Source organism: Phalacrocorax carbo, chromosome 16 (genome assembly GCF_963921805.1).
Source record: "Phalacrocorax carbo chromosome 16, bPhaCar2.1, whole genome shotgun sequence".
In the NCBI taxonomy this organism is placed as follows: domain Eukaryota; kingdom Metazoa; phylum Chordata; class Aves; order Suliformes; family Phalacrocoracidae; genus Phalacrocorax; species Phalacrocorax carbo.
Genome location: NC_087528.1, coordinates 11032614 through 11052800, shown reverse-complemented (window position 1 = coordinate 11052800; position 20187 = coordinate 11032614). Strand labels below are relative to the sequence as shown.

General features: G+C 52.6%; 1 protein-coding gene across 1 annotated transcript in view; it reads left to right on the top strand.

Moving 5' to 3' along the window:
* The window catches only part of LOC135315914 (heparan sulfate glucosamine 3-O-sulfotransferase 3A1-like), a 36893-nt gene extending 18366 nt beyond the window's left edge, over positions 1-18527 (top strand). The window contains exon 2 of the mRNA XM_064466929.1: positions 17798-18527. Coding sequence (XP_064322999.1) covers positions 17798-18416 — 619 coding nt within the window. The 3' untranslated portion in view covers positions 18417-18527. The remainder of the gene's footprint in view (positions 1-17797) is intronic.
* Positions 18528-20187: the final 1660 nt, after the last annotated feature.

The following is a 20187-nucleotide window of genomic DNA, read 5'->3' as shown; positions in this document are numbered from 1 at the left end:
AATAAAGGATCCGAGTGAGATTTAAGTGCCTAACTCCCTTAGGCCCCTTTGAGAAAAGTCCCACTGGAATAACTGAGAAGCTTTCACTGTGCTTTTGCAAAAGCATTAATCCTCCTTGCTATCTCCACAAGTCCCTTTGATCACACTTCAAAATCTTCATCTCCAGGGGTCCTGTATGGGCTTTCCAAAGTGCCTTAAGAGCAGACATCTCGCTGCTTTGTGGGGACACCTGGGCTCCCAAGGCACAGAATCACTTTTCAAAGCCCCCCCGACATGGATCTCCATATTGGGATGGAAAGATCACACCATGCCAAGGTGCACAGTGGTGCCGCTGCCCTGCAAGGTGAGACCCATGGCCCGACCACGGGGTGATCACAGACTCACAGAGTGGCAGGGGTTGGAAGGGCCCTCGGGAGCTCACCCCGTCCCACCCCTGCTGGAGCAGGCACCCCCAGAGCAGGGGCACAGGGCCGCGTCCAGGCGGGGGGTGAATGTCCCCAGGGAAGGGACCCCACAGCCTCTCTGGGCAGCCTGTGCCCCTGCTCTGGCACCCGCACAGGGAAGGGGTTATTTCTCATATTTCAGTGAAAATTCCTGTGTTCCAATTTGTGCCCATTGTCCCTTGGCCTGGCGTTGGGCACTATGGAGAAGAGCCTAGTCCCTGATGGGCTGACACCCACCCTTTAGATATTTATAAGCACTGATGAGATCCCCCTCAGCCTTCTCTTCTCCAGGCTGAACAAGCCCAGGTCTCTCAGCCTTTCCTCATCAGGGAGATGCTCCAGTCCCCTCATCACCTTCATAGCTCTCCACTGGTCTCTCTCCAGCAGTTCCCTCTCCTTCTTGAACTGGGGGGCCCAGACCTGGACGCAGCCCCCCAGATGTGGCCTCACTGGGGCAGAGCAGAGGGGGAGGAGAACCTCCCTCGCCCTGCTGCCCACACTCCTTTCCATGCACCCCAAGGCACCGCTGGCCCCCTTGGCCCCAAGGGCCTGGTGCTGGCTCAGGGTCACCTCGCTGCCCCCCAGCACCCCCAGGGCCTCTCAGCAGAGCCGCTCTCCAGCAGGTCCCCCCCAGCCTGTGCTGGTGCGGGGGGTTGGTTGTTCCTCCCCAGGGGCAGGGCCTGGCACTGGCTCCTGCTGAATTCCCCGAGGCTCCCCCGGGCCCAGCTCTCCAGCCTGCCCAGCCCTCGCTGGGTGCCAGCACAGCCCCTGCTGTGTCAGCCACCCCTCCCAGCTTGGTGCCGTCAGCGAACTCGCTGAGGGGACGCTCTGTCCCTTCGCCCAGGCCGCTGATGGATGCGTTGAGCAGGACTGGCCCCAGCACAGCCCCCTGGGGAGCACCGCTAGGCACAGGCCTCCAGCCGGACTCTGCCCCGTTGATCCGTGACCCTCTGAGCTCTGCCGTTCAGCCAGTTCTCCGTCCACCTCACTGTCCCCTCGTCTGACCTCCTGAGCTCACCTGTGAGGATGTTATGGGAGACAGTGTCAAAAGCTGAAGTCAAGATAAACAATATCCACTGCTCTCTCTTCATCTGCCTGACTGTCGTGGTGGGCCATGGTGCCAGCACGGATTTGAAATCCCTGCTGCTGTTAAGAGCATCAGCATGGGCTTACCCAGTTTTTCCTGCATTTTCTTACATTTTGGTGGGGGAGCGCCATGAAAGAGGGAGCATACTCAGGCTGGGTGTTCTCATCCTTGTGGATGCTGAGAAATGAAGGCGGAAGGAGAGTTGGTCTTGCAAAGCAGGGCAGCCTGGAAAACGAGAGCCTGGGGGGGGTGTGTCATCTTCAGGAGTCGATCTGAAACCCCCAGCACATGCCGGTTTGGTGCTGAGTGAGAAAGATGAGGGTTTATTGGCCTGGATCCAAATGACTCAAGTTGACTCATGAAATTGAGGTCACTAGTTGGGTTATTTTTTATCTATTCATATTCTGGAGAGCACTTTTCTTTCTTTTTTTTTTTTTCTTCACATCAATGAGCTGAATTCACTCTTAGAAGCCTTGGTGTCATGCTAATGCCCAAGCAACAGCCCCCGCATCCCGCCCCGCCTCCCCGTGCTGTGAAGGTGAGCATGGTACAGACCCACAGAGCAGCCAGCCCTGAGCTGGACACTGGGACGTCTTCTTCCTCCACTTGTACAATTTACTCAGGAAATGTAGATCTGCTATCAACTAAAACTTTCTGAAATACGTCGGATGACTCTGTCTGATACCGGGTTAGACAGTGGTGCATTCCCTGGGAGGAGGTGGAATAGCTGAGGATGGAAAAGAGCTCTTAATGCGCGACCTTGTGAGCTGTGGCTAAAATCCCTTAATAGACTGCGGGGCTGGAGGAGGCCAGGGTGCGATTGCTCAGCACAGTTTCTTCGGCACTAGCCCTTGCCTTGCCCAGAACTTGCAAATTAGACTAGGAGGAGTCTTTTTAAGCTTTCTATTTTCTGGAGACTTTTGCCCTCTTTGCGCTTGACTGCTTTGCTCCAAGAATGAGTAGGGAGCCCTTTCCCAGATATTAAAGTTTCATTTAGCAAAAGGACAAGGAATTGGCATGGGAAGGATGAAGAATGACTGCAAGGGTAAACTTGTGTGACTCCGTATATTTTAGATCATAGCCTGAGGTCAGGCTCCCTTTTTTCTAATACAGATATAGGATTTTTTGGCCTTGCAGCAGGAGGAAATGCGTAGTGATGTATATAGAGAAGTCACTTCTCAGCATAATTTAAGAACCAAGCTCTGTTCTCAAAAGGGCGTTCCTCTGAGGTGCCTGGCTCTTTCCTAAAGCTCCCCGTTGATGCGCACACACATACACACGCACAGAGCTATACATGAAGCATTGCCAGCAGTATAGGGCATGGCACAGTATTTTTCCAAACTTAATAATCACTGTTGGATTGTGTAGGACGCCACAACAATATCTTAGAGGATGGATCCCTTTATCTCTGCAGAGAAGGGATCTTCTCCCTTCTTCCCCCTCCCAACAAACCGCAGCAGCTGGGCTGTTGACCCGCAGGGACACAAGGGTGTCCAAAACTCTCTGAGAGCGGTTGTGTAGCCCAAGTGGGTCTCAGCCGGCTGCGTCCACTGCCCATTTTGGGCATAACCTCCCTACCTTGGGCTTCAGCTTCCGTAGCTCAGCTACTTTAGTTCCTGCCCTCACTAGGTCCTGACTTCTATTCTCTGAGATCTGGCAGGATTTCTGCTTCTCCAGAGGGAAGGAGGATGGAGGAACACCTTTTTTTCCCCGTCACCTCCATTCAGTGTTTTTTTTGTGTAATTCCAATTTCCAGACAATATTTTGTTCCCCTTTACATTGCCTGCAACTTCTCAACCGCTGCCCCTCGCTCTTGCTCCAGTTCCTGCCCTAGCACCTCTCCCATCCTCTTCTTCCACGGGAGGAACACATGCACTGCTTTGAATGTGCATGGCTGAAGGTGTGTGTGTGTTTGTGCCTAAGAAAAATGAGGCAGACATGGAAAACAAGCAAATCACATTATATATTGCCGGCAATAATTCAGCTCCCAGCGGACAGAGATAATATAGTGAGAGACAAAGGAACAATAGACTTTGCTGGCCTGAGCGCTCCCTTGATTGTGGCTTTTCTGGAATTATTCTTGACTTCCTCTGCGCGAGTGGTGAATCGGGTCCTGGAGCTGGTAAGAGATCAGGGTGCGCTCTGGGGCTGTGCCGTGTTCTGTTTGGGAGCCCTTGCTGTACGTATTGCTCTTAGGGAGACGCTTGCTCCGCACAGGGGCCCTGCAGCACAAGGGATGGGGATCATTTTAAAGCTGGCTGTGATTTTTGTGGTTTGGAGAAACATGCTGTTGTCTGAGGGACTTTGTCCAGAGAACTGTGTTCATTTGCATTCCCATTTAGGGGTGCCATTAGCAGTGGTGTGGGGAAAGGCAGAGGGTCCCTGCGTTTCAGATGCAGAAAGAGGCATCAGGATGAAACCCCTGGCATTAGCCATGCAGGGTGCTCCCCCCAGCGCCGCATGTGGGGCTTGGGGTGCTTGCAGGACACAACGGGGCTGTTAGTCCCCAAGTTTGCAGGTGGCTGAGCGGGGGGCACAGGGCCAAGTTAAGGCAGAGGCTGCTGGGTACGTGATGGGGCTGCCTTTCCTCACCAGCCTGGGTGGCAAGGAGCCTTCCAAACCACAGCACAGCTGGCTTTTGGACAGGTCCCAGCCGGGACGCTCTCCTGGGTGCTCCCTAAAGTCCCTCCACAGAGACAGCCAACGCTTTCAGATGTGCTTCAGACTTTCCATCTTTCCTTCGTTTTTCCTCCCTTTCTCTATTTCTTCTTTTTCCCGCTTCCCTTCTCCTCCCTTCCCTTTTTTAATTCTCTTCTCAAGCTTTTTTCTTTTCATCTTTTTTCCTCTCTCTTTTCCTTACTCTCTGTGTTTCTCTCCTTTACTTTTCCTTTCTGTCTGTCCGTCTGTCTGTCTGTCCTACCACCTTTCTTAGACCTCAGCAAATTCCAGGAAGGCATCAGTTGTCTTTAACACCCAAAGGAAAAATCGAAGGGAAGGGTTCAATTACTCTCATGAAAAATGAGTCTCCTAACCGAGGTCTATCCATTTGCTAGTTGTGCTTGTTTTAAAACTGAATTATAGAGACTGCGCATTTTTCTGGAGACAAATGCATTAATTTTTCTCAAAACAGACAAGAGGGAAGCAGAGGGAAAATAAGATAATAAGAGTTTCCACAGTGATTTATATGCCTTTGTGAAAAATAATGGGGGCAGACGGCAGCGTGCACCGGCAGCCCGTGGGGGAAGGGGCAGGGGGGTGGCAGGGATGACTGCAAGGAAAACTGCCAGAAGTCCAAGTAAGATTGTTGGTGTTAGATGATATAAGATCACTTTATGTCTCTGCCTGGCTTGAAAAATCTCTCTTTCTCTCTCTTTATATACACACGTAATATATATGCCATATGATGCACTTAAAATCAGCACAGGCTATACTGTTTATACAGGAAAGGATTGTGTTTCTCGCTGACCTCTCCCCAGCCCTCCTTCTTTTGCCGAAGGATAAACTGGGACCTTTAGAAAACAAAGTGGTGGCTACAATTTTTAACGGATTTGCTTTTGCATATATTTATATATGGCAGGCAAGCCCTTCCCCAGGGCCGGCCGCCTGCGCGCTCGGGCAGAAATGAGGGGGGTTGAGTTTATTTTTTTAATCTGTCCACTTTTGTTTGATTTATGTGCTAAAAGAGATATTTTTATTATATTGCATAGTAAATTGGGTTTCTTTATTGCTCATGAGAGCTGTTTTCCAAAATTGGACTATTTATACAGTACGCTGATTGCAATGTATTTCAGATCTTACTGTCTAACTGCAGGGAATAAAAAAAAAATATAAAAAATTGTATTTTTTGAAAACTACACCCTCTTTTTAAGTGAGATGAAATGGGTAACTTTTTTCTTGAGAAGATGCTGTGGCATTCAGCAGCTCCCAGGAAATCATCTCCTTTTGGGACGTAAAGGCTTTTGGTGGGAACTGGAGACTCTGGAAGGGCTTGGAGCAGTTTTGCGGTTTACCCATTGCTGTTATCCACGGGAAACACATCCGGGAGGCCAAAGGCCCGCCGGGGACGGAGTACCTATGCTGATGGGTCTCTCCAATTATTTATAGGAATGATTCAATGAATTTATTCCCTATTGGTCTCTGAGTAGAAAATCCTGTGGTGTTCAGACGGATACAAGAGCAGAGGGAGGCTGGAAGTGAGGCTTTGAAGCAAAACCTAAAGCTGTTCCAGGGCAGATGGTTAATTGTGTGGTTCAATTTATTTGCCTAATGCAAATCAAGTCCCATTTGCCCATGGCGCCGGGGGAACCGGATTCCTGTTCGTTTTGCTAAAAACTGGGCTGATATTTCACTGCATCTTCTGCAGCTCCCACACGAAGCTTCCCTGCAGCGAGCAAGCTTTGTGGTCCGCAGCAGAGGATCACCGTATCTCCGGGGCTGGTGGAGAGGAGAAACATCAGCTCCCATGGAGAAAGGCTGGGATGGCAATGAGACACTGACACCGTGTTGGTTTGCAGGATTCAACCTCCCAGCTTCATGGCTTCAAGCCTGTGAAGGTGCTTTAGTGGATGGCAGCAGCCCTTTCTCCCACCCCAAAACCAAGCACCGGCGTGTGCCTCTGGGTCTGGGCTCCCCAGCCCACCCCAGTCCCCTCTGGGATCGGACCAGGAGGGTGTTTCAGGGGGTTCCCAGCTTACCAAATGGGCCTAATTGAAGCCTAAAGAGATTTTTCACAGATTCATGGCTTTTTAAAGGAGACATTTGCATATTAATAAGAAGCTGTTCAGACTGATTGGCTTAATGTGTTTGGGGTAAGTATAATTAAATGTCAGGGGAAATATATCATGAAGTAATGAAGCTGAAGCTAATTTATCAAAAAACGAGTCCTAGAGAGGGAGACATTTCCCATAATAAACAGTTCTTTAACCTTCCTCTTTAAGGGGATTTGCTTAGTCAGGGCTGAAATGTGGGGTCTTGAAGCTCCTCGAGTGAGAGAGACATGAAATGGTAACTGGTTTGGGGCTGAGGTTTTTCTGTGTTCTTCCTGGTACAAACGCCTCTGCCCTGGGACCCCAAGGCTGAGCCCATCAAGAGGGTTCACCCAGGTCCAGGTGGGGGAAGGTGCAGCTCTGGGCCCTCTGGGACCACCAGCAGCGTCTGGGGGGATGTACATGTGTAAGACTTCAGGGGTGCCCTTAGGGAAGAAGAACAGCCTTGAGGTTTAATTATATCAGCTGCTGGCTCACTTAGGCCATTTGTTTTCTCCTCGCTGAGTCTCTTCTCTTTGCTCCATAAGCTTTTCAGAGCATGTGCCATCTCCTGCTCTGTTCACTTACTAGCTGGGGATAAAGCTCAGCCCATAGAGGCACAGCTTTAATACAAACAAAAAAGTGCAGTGCACATTCAGAATTGCGACGCAAGTCCCAAAACTGGTTAGTTTGACACCAGAATTGAGGAGGGTGAGGTCCAGGCTGAAGGCCATGCCAGTCCCTACGAAGGCTGTGACTCTTCTGCATCGTTCTGCGTGGTGGGAGTAGGCTGTGAGCTCCCTCCCCACGGCGCAGCCGTCCAGTGGGCAAATGGGCATGCACTTTTCAGCAAAACTGCTGCTTTGGGTGAGTGCTGGGTTCGACGGATTCGTTTCCAGCCATGCACTGACTGTCCTCTGCCACCTGCCTCCAGCGGTGACTTACTGCCATGCGCGGTGGGAGTGGGACTGGGAGCTTTTGATCTGCACTTTGTGCACTTGCAAGGGAGAAGGGCAGGGTGCAAGGCTGTAGCAGGATCACACCCATCGTCTCAGCTGGAAAATGCTCCTTTGGCATAACACAGCATAGAGGGGAACCAGGAGGTTGCAGAATGATAGAGGCTTCTGTAGAGGAGAGCAGAACTCCTGTCCATTTTCATGAAGAGGCACCACAGTTACAACAAAAACCAGCACCAAAAAGCCAACAGACCAGCCACCAGAAGCCTACGTTTACCCAAGCAAATCCATCCGGGAAATGAGGAATCACTTTTCATTTGGGAGCTACATTGGAAATATGATGAAATCACTGTGAGCCTGATTTACTCCCTTGTAAGAATTAGCTGGTGCCGCAGGGATTCGGCAGATGGCTCATGCCCTACGCTTGGAGCCCTGACCGCTGCCGGGGTTGAGCTCTCACCAGGGAAGATACGTGATACTGGGGGAGACAAAAAACACAGCGGATCAAAAAATGCATGCGGCCACTGCCAGACGTGATGAGTGCTGGCTCCAGGTCTGCTGAGGAGGGGCAGAGTTTGTGCTCCCCAGTGCATGGCATACCCCAAAACTGCACTTACTAAAGCTGCTGGGAGTGCCTTGAGAGGAGCACTAAGGCTGGATTAAAGAGCAGGCTCATGGCCAGGCCGAAGGGGAACCACTGCAGGACTCCTCGTGGCAGAGATGGCTGATGATGCCATCCCCAAGCCCAGCAGAGAAAGCTCCTTTAGATCATGCCTGGTGGTGGCTCCATCCCCATACAAAGGCCAGAGATGTGGTGAAGAGGTCTATGGCCAAGGGCTCCGGAGCTCTTCACCTGCTTCTGGTTGGCGGCCGGCTGGGATTTACCAGCAACGCCAGCGGGCAGGATCCAGCATCCTCCCAGACGGATGCAGAAATGTGCCATGATGACTTGGCTTTTTAGCCATTGGAAAGAAAACAACTACGAAACGTCCCTTTTCCAAACCCCAGCTGGTCAGCCCGGAGGAAGCAGCGGTGCCACCCATAATTGCCTTAGCTCCAATGAGTTTCTTGTTCCAGCAAAGAAAATCAATGGCTTGCACAGCTAATGGCATCAGAGAGTTTCTGCTTGTCAATAGCACTTAGGCACTGGCAGTCTCTGGGAGATGCCCAGACGCGCTTCCCAGCACAGCAGATTTCAGAAGCCTCTCGGCACAGTTCCTTCTCCCAGACCGGTCATGGGATGCCGGGACAGCAGCTTCGCTGCTCGTCACCAGCATCGCCTTCGCTAGGAGCCAGGAGGCCACCGGGCGCCTGCCTGAGCACAGGGCTCCCCGCTTACCTGCTGCCCTCAGAGCAGCAGCCCTCCCATCAATAATTAATCAGAGCAATTAGGCAGGAGGCTTGTGTGTTGTAATTAGCTCTGATCAGTGCAATCTCCCTTCCCGGGGCAGGGGCCAAGCGCTGAAAGCACAGCGGGGCGACAGTGCTGTTGAGCAAGGGCTCCTGTGCAGCGCCTCTCTGCGTGCAAATGCTCCCCTGCCCCTTCGAAAGGCCCTGCGGCCCCATCGCCCCAGGGCTGGGGAAGCTGATGTGAAGCTACGCGTGTGCCTGCTTCTACGGGTGGCTCTCGGGGGCAGAAAGAAGCCCTTATCTTGGGGACACTGCCGCTTCCTGCCGGGTCACCTCGGCCCCGGCTCCGCGGGGCGGCAGCTGCCCTGCCGTGGGCCAGGGATTGTTCCTACTCTTCCTGAGGAAGGTCATGGCCCCGAGATCCGGAAGGAGAGTCTCCACCTGCGGAGGGATCAGCCACAGCCCGTGCAAACAAGCCACTTTCTCCACAGCCCTTCTTTGATGGGTTTCACAGCTCCTTGGGAAGGAGAAGGCTTCCCGGCTGTGATCCTGGGACAGGGTGACACCAGCTGTTACTCCTGTGGACATGGTGCTGACAGCCTAGTGTCCAAGTCCCTGTCTTGGAGGCAGTGAGATTGCTCGAGTGCCTTTTCTTAAATGCCGAAGTGGTTAAAGGAGCTGGTGGCAGGGAGCAGAGCAGCTGAGGGCCCCCTGAGAGCCTGGCACAGCCCCTGCGTTGGATTTGCTCATAGACGCCTTTGCTGGGATGCCTGATGGCACAGCATGGACGCCTGGGTGGGCACGGCTGCCTGCCTTGTCCTTCTGTCTCACCCTGCCCCGGACAGACCCAGCCTTGGGGCCGGGACGCTTGGCTTTGGTTGCTGCCGGGGGTTTGGATGGGGACAGGGCATGCGTCCGCGGGGTCCCCGTGGCCCTGCGGGCTGAGAGGTTCGCACCACGGCTGCTGGCTGCATCCTGAGTCGGGCTGTCAGCCGTCTCCTAAACTTTGGAGGGAGCTTAACTGGAAGGAGAGGTGGGAGGGATGGGAAGGCAGCTCCGCTGATAAGATGTTGCTTGACAGATACAGCATGGAAACAGATGCTACTGGCTGCAGATGTAATGAGATACATAAATACCGAGACTTGCTCAAATAAATGCCAACATCTACCGTAAGGACGAGCTTAGGAGCTCCCAACACCGCGAACTGTGCGCCAGCAGCAAGCACAGAGCAGGCTGATTCGGGGGTGGGGAGAGGAGAGGCCCTGCCTCTGCGAGGGCATTGTATTGAGGAAGGTGGCATATTAACGGTGTGCCCCGTTTATCCCCTGCAGCGATGCCTGCGGCCAGGGCTGTGCCTGCAGCACCCAGCAGCCACCGTCCCTGCAGCCTGGGCTCCAGTGCAGGTGCCGGCGCTCAGGGCCAGCTGCCTGCCACCAGGTCTGGGTTTTGGGGTATTTCCTAAGTGCCTAAAAGTGATGATACGCCCCATGTACTTTGAGACCTGCCCTTTCATCCCACCACAGCTGAACGCAGCAAGGCCCTGTTCGCATGTATGCTTTGATTTTAAACCCTTCTGGAGTCTTGGGGATAATATAAAACCTGTGTCCTGGGAGGGACCTCAACAAGCTGGGCACGGGGAGTGTGCCAAGGTGGCAGGAGGCAACTCAGCACACCTCAGGGAGCAAATAACCCAGGGACCATCTACTGCTTGTAGAAACGAAGCAGTCCTGCTGGATGTCTTTCCAACCACAGCCGAGGGAGCAGAGCCACGATTATCCCAGAAGGTGATGCACGCTTCCCGCATGGTTTGCAGTGGTTCTGTGGGGACAGAAGAGCGGGGACAGAAGAAAACCCAAGGCCCGTGACTGCACTGCAGTTGCTTTGCGAGGGTGCAGGTGTCCACTGGGAGATGACGGTGGTTGTAGGCTGCCCCCCAGTAACACCTAGATTTTCCTGAGTGTTACCTTCACACAAAGTGCCTCGGCAGCGGGCAGGTGGGGATGGGAGAGACCCATGGTCTTCCTTGTCCCCTCCCAGGGCCAGTCCTGCCTCTTATTTTGCTCCAACCTCAGCCCAATCCATCCTTCGTTAAAGCCAATGGGAAGAGTCTCCCTTTGATATAACGTCAGTTGGACTAGATTTTACCTCCAGCAACGCAATGAGTGATTTTCTTTTTTTCCTTCCAGACCTCTCTGATCTTTTGCCACTCTCCTTTCAGCTTTCTCAGGCCCACAACTTTTCTTGGAAGTTTTTTTTTAAATTTTTATCAGATTCTTGAAATGCATTTTTCCATTTATTGATTTCACCTGACAGCTAAAGGAAAGCAAAGCAGGAGGCTCAACTAACTCCGATGTGCCCTCACAGCTCATCAAAGCAAATTAAGAGCCTTGGTAGAGCTGCCAGGGCAGCACAGCCCCTGGTCTGAGACACCGGCCTCATGGGAAGGACACATTCATCTCTTTAGGCAGCATTTTTTTAAATTTATATATACATACACGCTACTGGTTACAACAAGTTATCCCTCTCGCCAGAGCATTTTTCTTTTCGATCGCCTGTACGCACTGTAATAGTACTTCTGGGAGTGTGGGCTCGAGGGCGGAGGGGAAAGCAACCGCTTGTGAGATAGCAGGATTTGATTTTTTTTTTAGGAAATTCTGTTGCAGAGTCACTACTTAAAATGATCTGGAAGAGAAACGGTGGTGGGGGAAGGAGAAGACAACTTGCTGGTGGCTGCAGTAGCACAGGGAGCAAGGCACGCCGCTCCGGGGGCGTGAGGCTGCTTGCTGTGCCTCAGTTTCCCCATCCTCCTTGTTCAACAGCTTCATGCTGGAGAAGGCTGTGTGTGCCCCCAGGGCTGCCAGCTGTGTTACATCCACACTTGTGCCCCGTCCTGGCGACAGAAATTCCGGCAGCATTTCTATAGAGAAGTGAGAGGTGAAGTCCGTCCCCTCAGCCGGTGAATTTTCCCTCTCTGCTCTGCTCTCCCAGCCTCGCCATAGCATCTGTAACGGTCACTTAACACCTGACAAAGAGAAGGCAGCACACGAGTGAGGCAGAAAACACCATCAAGTGGGACTAGCGGGCACGAGAGGCCCATCTCAGTAGCTGCTTGGTTTTTTGGGTGACTGATGGAAGGGGGGGGGTCGGTCCCTCAAGATTTGAACCTTGAACGCTGCCAGCTCCCAGAGGTAAATGCATTTTCTCTCCTCCTTCTCTTCTTCCTCCCATACACAAAGACCACATAATTTTGCACAAACAAGCCAATTTCATTTTTAACCATGCTGTCGCTTCATGGTGCAGAGGCAGGACTCGGGCCGGGTGTTTGCTGGCGGGAGAGTGTCCAGTCCTCCCTGTGACCCCATGTTATGTTTCTGGGAGCAGATTTGGCCCTTCCTTGCCGGAAAGGCTCTTCCGTGGGATTCAAGGCCCCGCAGCTGACTGCAGAGCTGTTGGGCTCCTTTGGAAAGAGCAGCATTTCTTTGATATGGTTTTTCCTGTGATGACCTCTTTGGTGGCACTTCCTTAACAGCAACACTTGCCACCACAAGAGACTTCCTTTCCCACCGCTCCTGCGGGCTGGGGCGCTCCAAGCTCCAGCCAAACCCTGGCCATTGAAGCTGGAGCAAAACCAAACCGCATCTGGCTTCAGCTGAGCAGGGCAAAAAGCAACAGAGGGCAGGTTTCTCCTTTGAAGATTGTTCTAAGGTGTTCATTAGCACATTCAGTGGCAACTCACCTCGAGCCATGGAAACATCCCGGTGAGCCTCCTTGGAGTCTGTAATATCTGCCCGGCATCCTTCCTTCCCCACCGTTTCTTTGGGTGATCCCACTGCTTGGACCTGTAGTTTAGGGTTTTGGCTCAGATGGAAAAGGCACCTGGAGGCTGGAGCAAGGTGCGCCCCAGCCCAGGCTGTCCAGGGACGGTGTCTTGGGGTGCAGAGTGGGGGAAAGCAATGCCCTTCTGCACCTGGGGTGCCTCATAACCCCGCTGCAACTTGCAGGCTGCGCAATGGAAAGATCCTGACTGATAGTTAAAATCACCAGCGCCTTCGTGACTTTGTACCTTCGGAAAGCCCAGCTCTGTGTAAACAGGCCGTGCGAAACTCCGGCTTCACGTTTCTGCTTCATTCTCATCCTTTATCCAGCAGATAGCTCCCGGCCTGCGTGTCCTGTCGGGGCTGCGGCCAGGTCAGTGGGAACACGGCCAAAGACAAGGGTAAACATCGGCATGCCAGGGAAGGAGGCCCTGCAGCAGCAGCTCCTCCTGCGCTGCCTCTGTGCTGCTGCAGACAGGTGGGAAGAGCACTACGTCAGCCCAGCCGCATGCTGGAGGGGGCCAGGGACACGAGCAATGTCCCTGAGCTGCCACTACCATGTAGATGTGGGTGTTTCTACATCTCAGGTCTTGGTTGATGGTGGTTTTGCACTTTCGGGCTACACCTCTGCCGTGTTTGCTGGGGTGCTTGCAAACCCGCCCCGCTTGCCCCTCCTGCACCGAGCGAAGCGGTGACTGCCCCGGGATGGGCTGGGCGTGTGCCCGCATCTCAGCCACCCCCAGCTGGCTGGTGCTGGGACCAGGACATCAGTACTTCGTGAACAGGGGACTGATCTTTCTCCTTTGCTGCTCCTTTGCCTTGGGTTGTTCTCTGCTGCAGCACCGAGGAGCTGTGTTGCTGCAAGCTCCGAATCCCTGTGCTGGGCCAAACCTGGTCTCTGCATCCTCCTCCTCCTCGGTTATATTGCAACTGCCACTTCAGGCAGCGCACAAGCTCACTTTTCTGCTGCAGCTGAGCCTGAGGTAGACCTGGCGGTGCATGCCAGTGGAGAAGGGTGTGCGGGACCCCGCGGGTGAGGCGCTGCCTCGACACAGCAGTGCTGAGCCTGGCAGCACAGGGAGTGACACCATGGCTCCTCCTTACAGCATCAGGCTGGCACACCTTGTTCTGGATGATTTTTTCAATCCCTCTAGCCTGGATACTGAGCTCTGGTAGGCTGATTATTTTAAAAAAGTCATACTAGGACTGCCAAGGAGAAGGCACTCACCTTCTGGGGTTAAGAGGAGATGAGTCCTGCCCTTAGCCCAGGATTGGGTCAGGTTTGACTAGAGCCCAAAGAACGTGTGGGGCTGACCGCTGTAATCACAGCGGCTTTATTTATCACGCTGGGTTGCAATGGCGTGAGGCCTGGTGAAGAGCTGCCCTTAACTGCCGACTTCAGCCTCCCTCCGGGAGAGAGCTGGACTAAATTTATGTGGGAAAGCCTTGCAGCAAGGCCATCCACAGTGCTTTTAATGCCTTGTACGCTGGAAAGGAGGTCCTGAGCAAGACATGGCTTGGTCCAGCTGGGAGCAAAGCAGCAAGTGGACTTCACACAGCAAGTTCACCTTGAGTTTTCTGGACCCAACACCACGAGCAGCTCCCACGTCTGTAGGAAACACAGCAGCACAGGGCTGCCTCTTGTACATGAAACAGGCCATCCCCTCCCAAAAAAATCTCATTTCTGGAACAACCAAGGCTTGTTTTCTCACTAACCTCCCGCTGCTTTGAGTTGGTGGGACAGCAGCACAAGTCAGCTGAGGCAAAAGAGCTGCTTTAACCCATTTCCCATCCCCTGATGGAGCTGAGGGGGCGTACGCATGCAGGCTGGTGGCAAACACCACACGTGTCATTGCTTCCATTCCTCCAAGCTGAATTTCCAGAAAGTCTCAACCCTTGGGTCTCAGTCTTGTAAGGAGGGAGCCCGATATGTTATTCTGGTTTCTTGACATAAAGTGATATTTTCTTCCCCAGAGGCGTGCTCTTGCTAAGATCATGGACTTGAGATCAGGTGGCATCTCGGTGGACTATGATCTCCAGGGTTGAGCCAACACCCTGCTTGCCCTGGGAAACTTAAAGACAGGTTTTTTAAAGGCATCACTGTACCCTCAATAAAGAGTATAAAAGCCATAATAAACATGACACCAAAGATCAGTTCCCACACCAGGAGTGTCTGAGGGTTGGGAGACTGTTAACTGTGATGTCCTTATGTGACCCCTGCACTAAAGTGCTGATATCAAGGCCTGGACCACCAGGGTGCATCAGGAAAGCCCGGAGCAGCACCATGCGCATCGCTGGGACCCGTAAGCCCCTGGTGCTCAGCCCTTGCCCAGCATCACCCTGCCAGCCGAGGCAGCCGACCCTGCAGCTGCGCCTCTCCCACCCTGCCTGGGTGCTGGAGGGTTTGCTGCAGTGGCTCCAGGGGAACACAAATCCAACCCATTGCATTACCAGAGTGAAGGCCTGCAAAGCCCACTGGGGTGGGGAAGGGGCCACAACCCCCTGCGAGCAGCAGCCCCGTGAGCTACCTCTGGGTGCTTTGGCTGGACACAGGACTGGCCCTCTCAGACTTTCTGGGAAGACAGTATGGACCTGCAAAAGGCCAGCTATGAATATGCATGCACAGCCGAAATGCTCCCTTTGAGGAAAGTCTTCCTCCCCTATTAAGTAATTAAATAAAGCCCCGAGCTCTACTAAAATTAAAATAACAGAATCCATTTATTCTGGCACGGCCCACTGGTGGCTGCTCTTGCCAAAAACATTTTTGTGGTTCTTGTCTTTTCAAGTGGCTCTTTTGCAATAAAACCCAGATGCCATTAGTCCAGGGAGGCCTCCAGGCAACTGTTTACGTCCATGAAAGATGCCCTTTGTAATTAATTAATCTCCCAAAAGCTGTGGTAGCACATTCCCTGTGGCTCCTGGCGTGTCCCTGCCCACCAGCCCTGGCAGCGGAGGTTCGTGCTCATTCCTGGGCGCTGAAGAAAGCTTTTGTGCTGCAGCCTCGCCATGAAAGGGGTTAATCTCCTCCTTGGAAAGACACAGCGGAGATTTCAACACTTATCAAAACACAAACAGAAGTCAGCTCGCCTTCCCGCTGCCCTCACCCTGCTGCCGGTTCAGTTGCTCCTGCTCTTACTCAACAGCAAATTGCGGTTGCACGAGGCAGTGTTACAGGGGCAGGGACCAGCTGGGGACCGAGCCGCAGACGGTGGGGAAAGGGGGTACATCCTGGTTCCTTCACCCTTTCAGGGGTTCAGGTGCTTCTGGATGACTCAGTCATTGCAGGGTTTCCAAACCTGAGGGCAACAACACAACGCCTGAGAAGTGTGGGCTTGGTGCACATGGTGGGGGAAAAGGTGATTCATGAGATTGCCCTGAGCAAAAAAACATATGAGCAGCTGCACGGGGCCGGAGCAAAGAGCCACCCAGCCCAGTACCTTCTTCCAGATAGCGGCTGGTGTCAGGTACCTGCAGAGGAGTGTACGAAAGCTGGTGGTTTGTCAGGCTCCTTCTCCTGTTTTCTCCTCCCAGCTGAGGGCAGTCGGGGTTGGGGACTCCCTGTGGCTGAAGCGGCTCCGGGACCCTCACGTTTCAGTGCCACCAACTCATTTCACCCACCAGGAATTTGGCCAGTCTGTTTCTGAACCATTTACACTTTTGGCCTTTGCAGCATCAGGTGATGGCAAATCCCACTGTAGAATTGTGTGTCTGCTGGGCAAAGGCCATCCTCCTGCTGGTTTTCAATGTGTCTCCATCCTTAGTGTCAGCAGTGATTACCTGTATATCTTCACATCCTTCAGGATGTGTGAGAGCTCTCGCGTGCCCCTCAGCTTGTTTCTTCTCCAGCCTGAGTGTCCCCTGAGCAGAAACCCTCAGCAAAGACCAGCAAGTGTTTGGCTTCTCTAGGACCATGTGTTTGCTCAGGCTTTATGTGGTTGCAAAGAGAACGAATTGCTTTAGGAAGGGTCAATCCTCGCTGCCTGATTTGTAACATAACGACTCAGCCTGGGGTTTGGTTGTTATTGGTGTTTTTAGCTGTTGTGGGCTTTTCATTGTTGCTTTTCTTGATAGATGAGTTTAATTTTGCTGGCATACTGCACAAGTTTGCAAACCAGATGTTGCTGCTGCAGGACAGCAACAGTAACGCAGGCAGGGAGCAGTTCATCACGGCACACGGGTGTCGCGACTGCGGCAAGGTCAAAGACGTGGGGTCGGGGCGTGGGGAGATGCAGGTCCCTGCTCCTCAGGAGCTGGGAGCGCAGTTGCCATGAGAACTGCTGGCAGCATGGTGGTGACCCTCGCTGGCGCCGCCCCCCCATCCATCTCCCACTCCCCCAGGAAGGACCGGACTGTTGGAAGGAGACCAAGGTGCAGAGAGGAAAACTCAGCTCTCAGCTGAGAGCCTGGAAGGAGGGATGGGTTTGTGTAACCAAAGGATGATGTTGTGAATCACTGGTGTTTTGCAGATGCTGGCTGCTGTCCGGGGGTGATCTATGGGGCGATGCAAATGTGAGGGGATGGGATGTGGTGTGGCAGGCAAGGAGAGGAGCTGCGAGCACCCAGGAGGGGCAGGCAGCCGCTCACGTGGCTCCTCCACCTTCCTGGCTTGTTGAACCCTGAGGAGCTCAGGTTTTGCTGCGGCCAAATCCTGTGGTCCTTCAACAAATCATACCCAACGCCTGGCCCAGGAGGACTTGGAGCTCTCAAGGGGACCATGGAGCAGGATGGACCCCGGCCCAAGCCCCAAGCCCCTTCCTGCTCCCGGCTGGGAGAGCTTCCCGAAGCAGCCTGCGTGTAGGATTTTTTTGGGTGGAAGAAGGAAATCACTGAGGTCAGGGGGCTGATGTTGCACATTTTTACATGACATCAGCATGCTGCCACCTTGAAAATGCCAGAAGATAGAGTCTTACATCCTGGCCCTTGAAAATCCCTTGCGCCCTGCAGGAAGGGAGTGTTGTTACTCCAGAAATTCACTGTTATTCCAGGGAATTTAAGCCAATGTGCAGGAAACCCCAGTGTGGGCAGGGAGAAATTTAAAGGGATAGGACCTTAGGATTGTAGAGATGTGCTCTGTTCTTACAGTGCCATTGCAAGAAGGGAAGTGAGAACCCCCTCAAGAAGCCCCTTATAAGCCTTGGATAGGCAACATAGGTTTAAGTCTAATTCTTGGTAAACAGGCAGCCAAAGGAAGTGGGAAATCAGGAGTGCGTTAGATGCTTTGCTGAATCAGAACCTCCTGACTATCCACGCAAGGAGGAAAGCAAGCTGGGCTGGAGGCGCGAGGCTCGGGAGCATCCTGCCCTTGGTACCCGGGACATCCCCGGAGCAGTGCCTGCGCTCAGCTCCCCCACCCCGCCCAGGGCATTCGGCACTAACGCGTCCCTCTCTCCTCCGCTCTCAGGGACCTCATGCCCAGGACCCTGGAGGGGCAGATCACCATGGAGAAGACCCCCAGCTACTTTGTCACCAAGGAGGCCCCCGCCCGCATCTCCTCCATGTCCAAGGGCACAAAGCTCATCGTGGTGGTGCGGGACCCCGTGACCAGAGCCATCTCGGACTACACCCAGACGCTCTCCAAGAAGCCCGATATCCCCACCTTTGAGAGCCTGACCTTCAAAAACAGGACTACGGGCCTCATCGACACCTCGTGGAGCGCCATCCAGATTGGCATCTACGCCAAGCACCTGGAGAACTGGCTCCTCTACTTCCCCATCGGGCAGATCCTCTTCGTCAGCGGGGAGAGGCTGATCAGCGACCCCGCGGGGGAGCTGGGCAGGGTCCAGGACTTTCTGGGCCTCAAGAGGATCATCACCGACAAACACTTCTACTTCAACAAAACCAAGGGGTTCCCGTGCCTGAAGAAGGCGGAAGGCAGCAGCAAACCCCACTGCCTGGGGAAGACGAAGGGCAGGACCCACCCGGACATAGACCAGGAGGTGGTGCAGAGACTGCGGGACTTCTACCGGCCCTTCAACATGAAGTTCTACCAGATGACGGGGCAGGACTTCGGCTGGGACTGAGGCTGAAAAAAAATAATTTAAGAAAATGAAAATATAATATAATATATATTTTTTTTACATATCAGTAGAGAGGGGGGAAATACAGAAAAAAAAATAATAGTTGTGCTGAAACATGGTTTGTTCTGATTTTTCTTTTGACACTGCTTTGTTTTCTTCCTTCTCTCAGAGGTGAGGTGATGTGTCCGACCAGAAAAGGAGGCTGTGAACAGCAACCTGGTCCTATTGACATCACCTACAGCTTGGCTGCTTCCTTCGATGGGTCCCAGGTTTAGCACGTTCTCTGTAAGGAAAAAGCAGGTGTGAATTTTAGATGTCCTCAGGTCCCACCTCCAGAAGGGACGGGGGTGCTTGGGGGAGCTCAGGGCTGTACTGGAAGGTCAGCCAGATTTTTTGGCTTGCAAATGCAATTTTAGACCAGACCTCAGTCACTTTTGACAATGAAACAAAAGAGGCTTAATACCCAATTTGGCTTTCAAAACCTTACCTTAGGGGATTTTTTTTATTGCACGAAACCTTTGGTGAAATTTTTTTTAATTTGTGCAATTTTTAACTCTTGCCCCCCACTAAATCAAGCTCTTTTCATCAACCAAACTTATTTTTCATCTTATAGAAGCCAAAACAATATTCCTTTGTTTTGTTTCTAGACAAAACAATTCTGGTAGCCAAAAGTGAAAGAAAAGGAATTATTCTTTTGACTCGATGATGAAAATTGCCGGGTAGTCAAAAGGCCTCATTCGCAGGCGCTGGCTCTACACCAGCGCTCCCCATCGGCAGCAACCTGCACCCCTTTTGCTACGCTGACAGCAGAGCGCTTTTCCCGGGGGGGCCCATCTGAAGGGATTTGGGTGATGGCCAAGAACACTGAGATGGTGCTCATGGCACTCCTGTCCTGAAGGTAATGGGGGACCCACCACCCCACCACTCGTACGCGGGAAGCAAGTTCACCGTGTCTGGTAGATGCTATTTAAGCCACAATGAAGAATGTTTGAAGTGGGGCCAGTCTTAAAACACTGGAGAAAGGGTTGTTAAGAAAAAAAAAAAAATTAACAAAAATCACATCCAGAAAGGGGAGAGACTGAGGAGAAGATGATGGAAGTTTTCTTGTCCTTTCCTGAAGGAGAATCCAGGGAGAAGCAGGAACAAGAGCATTGGTTCTGCCGGGCTTTAGAAATTGTTAGGCAAAACAAATCTCCTGTTTGCAATAACCAGGAGCTTTAAATTCTTTGCTTTGATCCTTATCACCTTTTTTGGCTGGTAGAAATGTCTCAGTGACAGAAATCTATTAGTGAAGCGGGATCCTGTATTACCGTGGGCTCATTTATCTGCTGGCTCTTTATCTTCAGCATTTTCTGGACTATAGGAGCGCATAATTATCACTTGGTGCTGTATAAACACAACACGATGATGCTCCTTCTCCTGAGTCTAACTTTAAGAATCCCCTGGCATGCTAAAACAAAGTGGGGGATCACCTGGTAACCTGGTTAGGAAGAAGCGTGGGGACCAAGCTCGCTGGCTGCCAGCACACCAGCCAAGATCTTAATAAAATCACAGCAGAGCAGAGATTTCAAGGAGTCTGAAGAGAACTGAATCTGAAATTACAATTTAACCCAAGAGGGAGTCGTCTCTTCCTTGGGCTGTCCTGCTTGACAGGTTAGGAAAAGAGCTTGGTACCTGCCCAACCTCGTGGCAGCAAGTTCCACGGCAGGGGTTAAGCCACATCCCCTCCTCGCTGCCCTGAGCCTCCTCCTTCCCACCCACCCCTGCGTGCCTC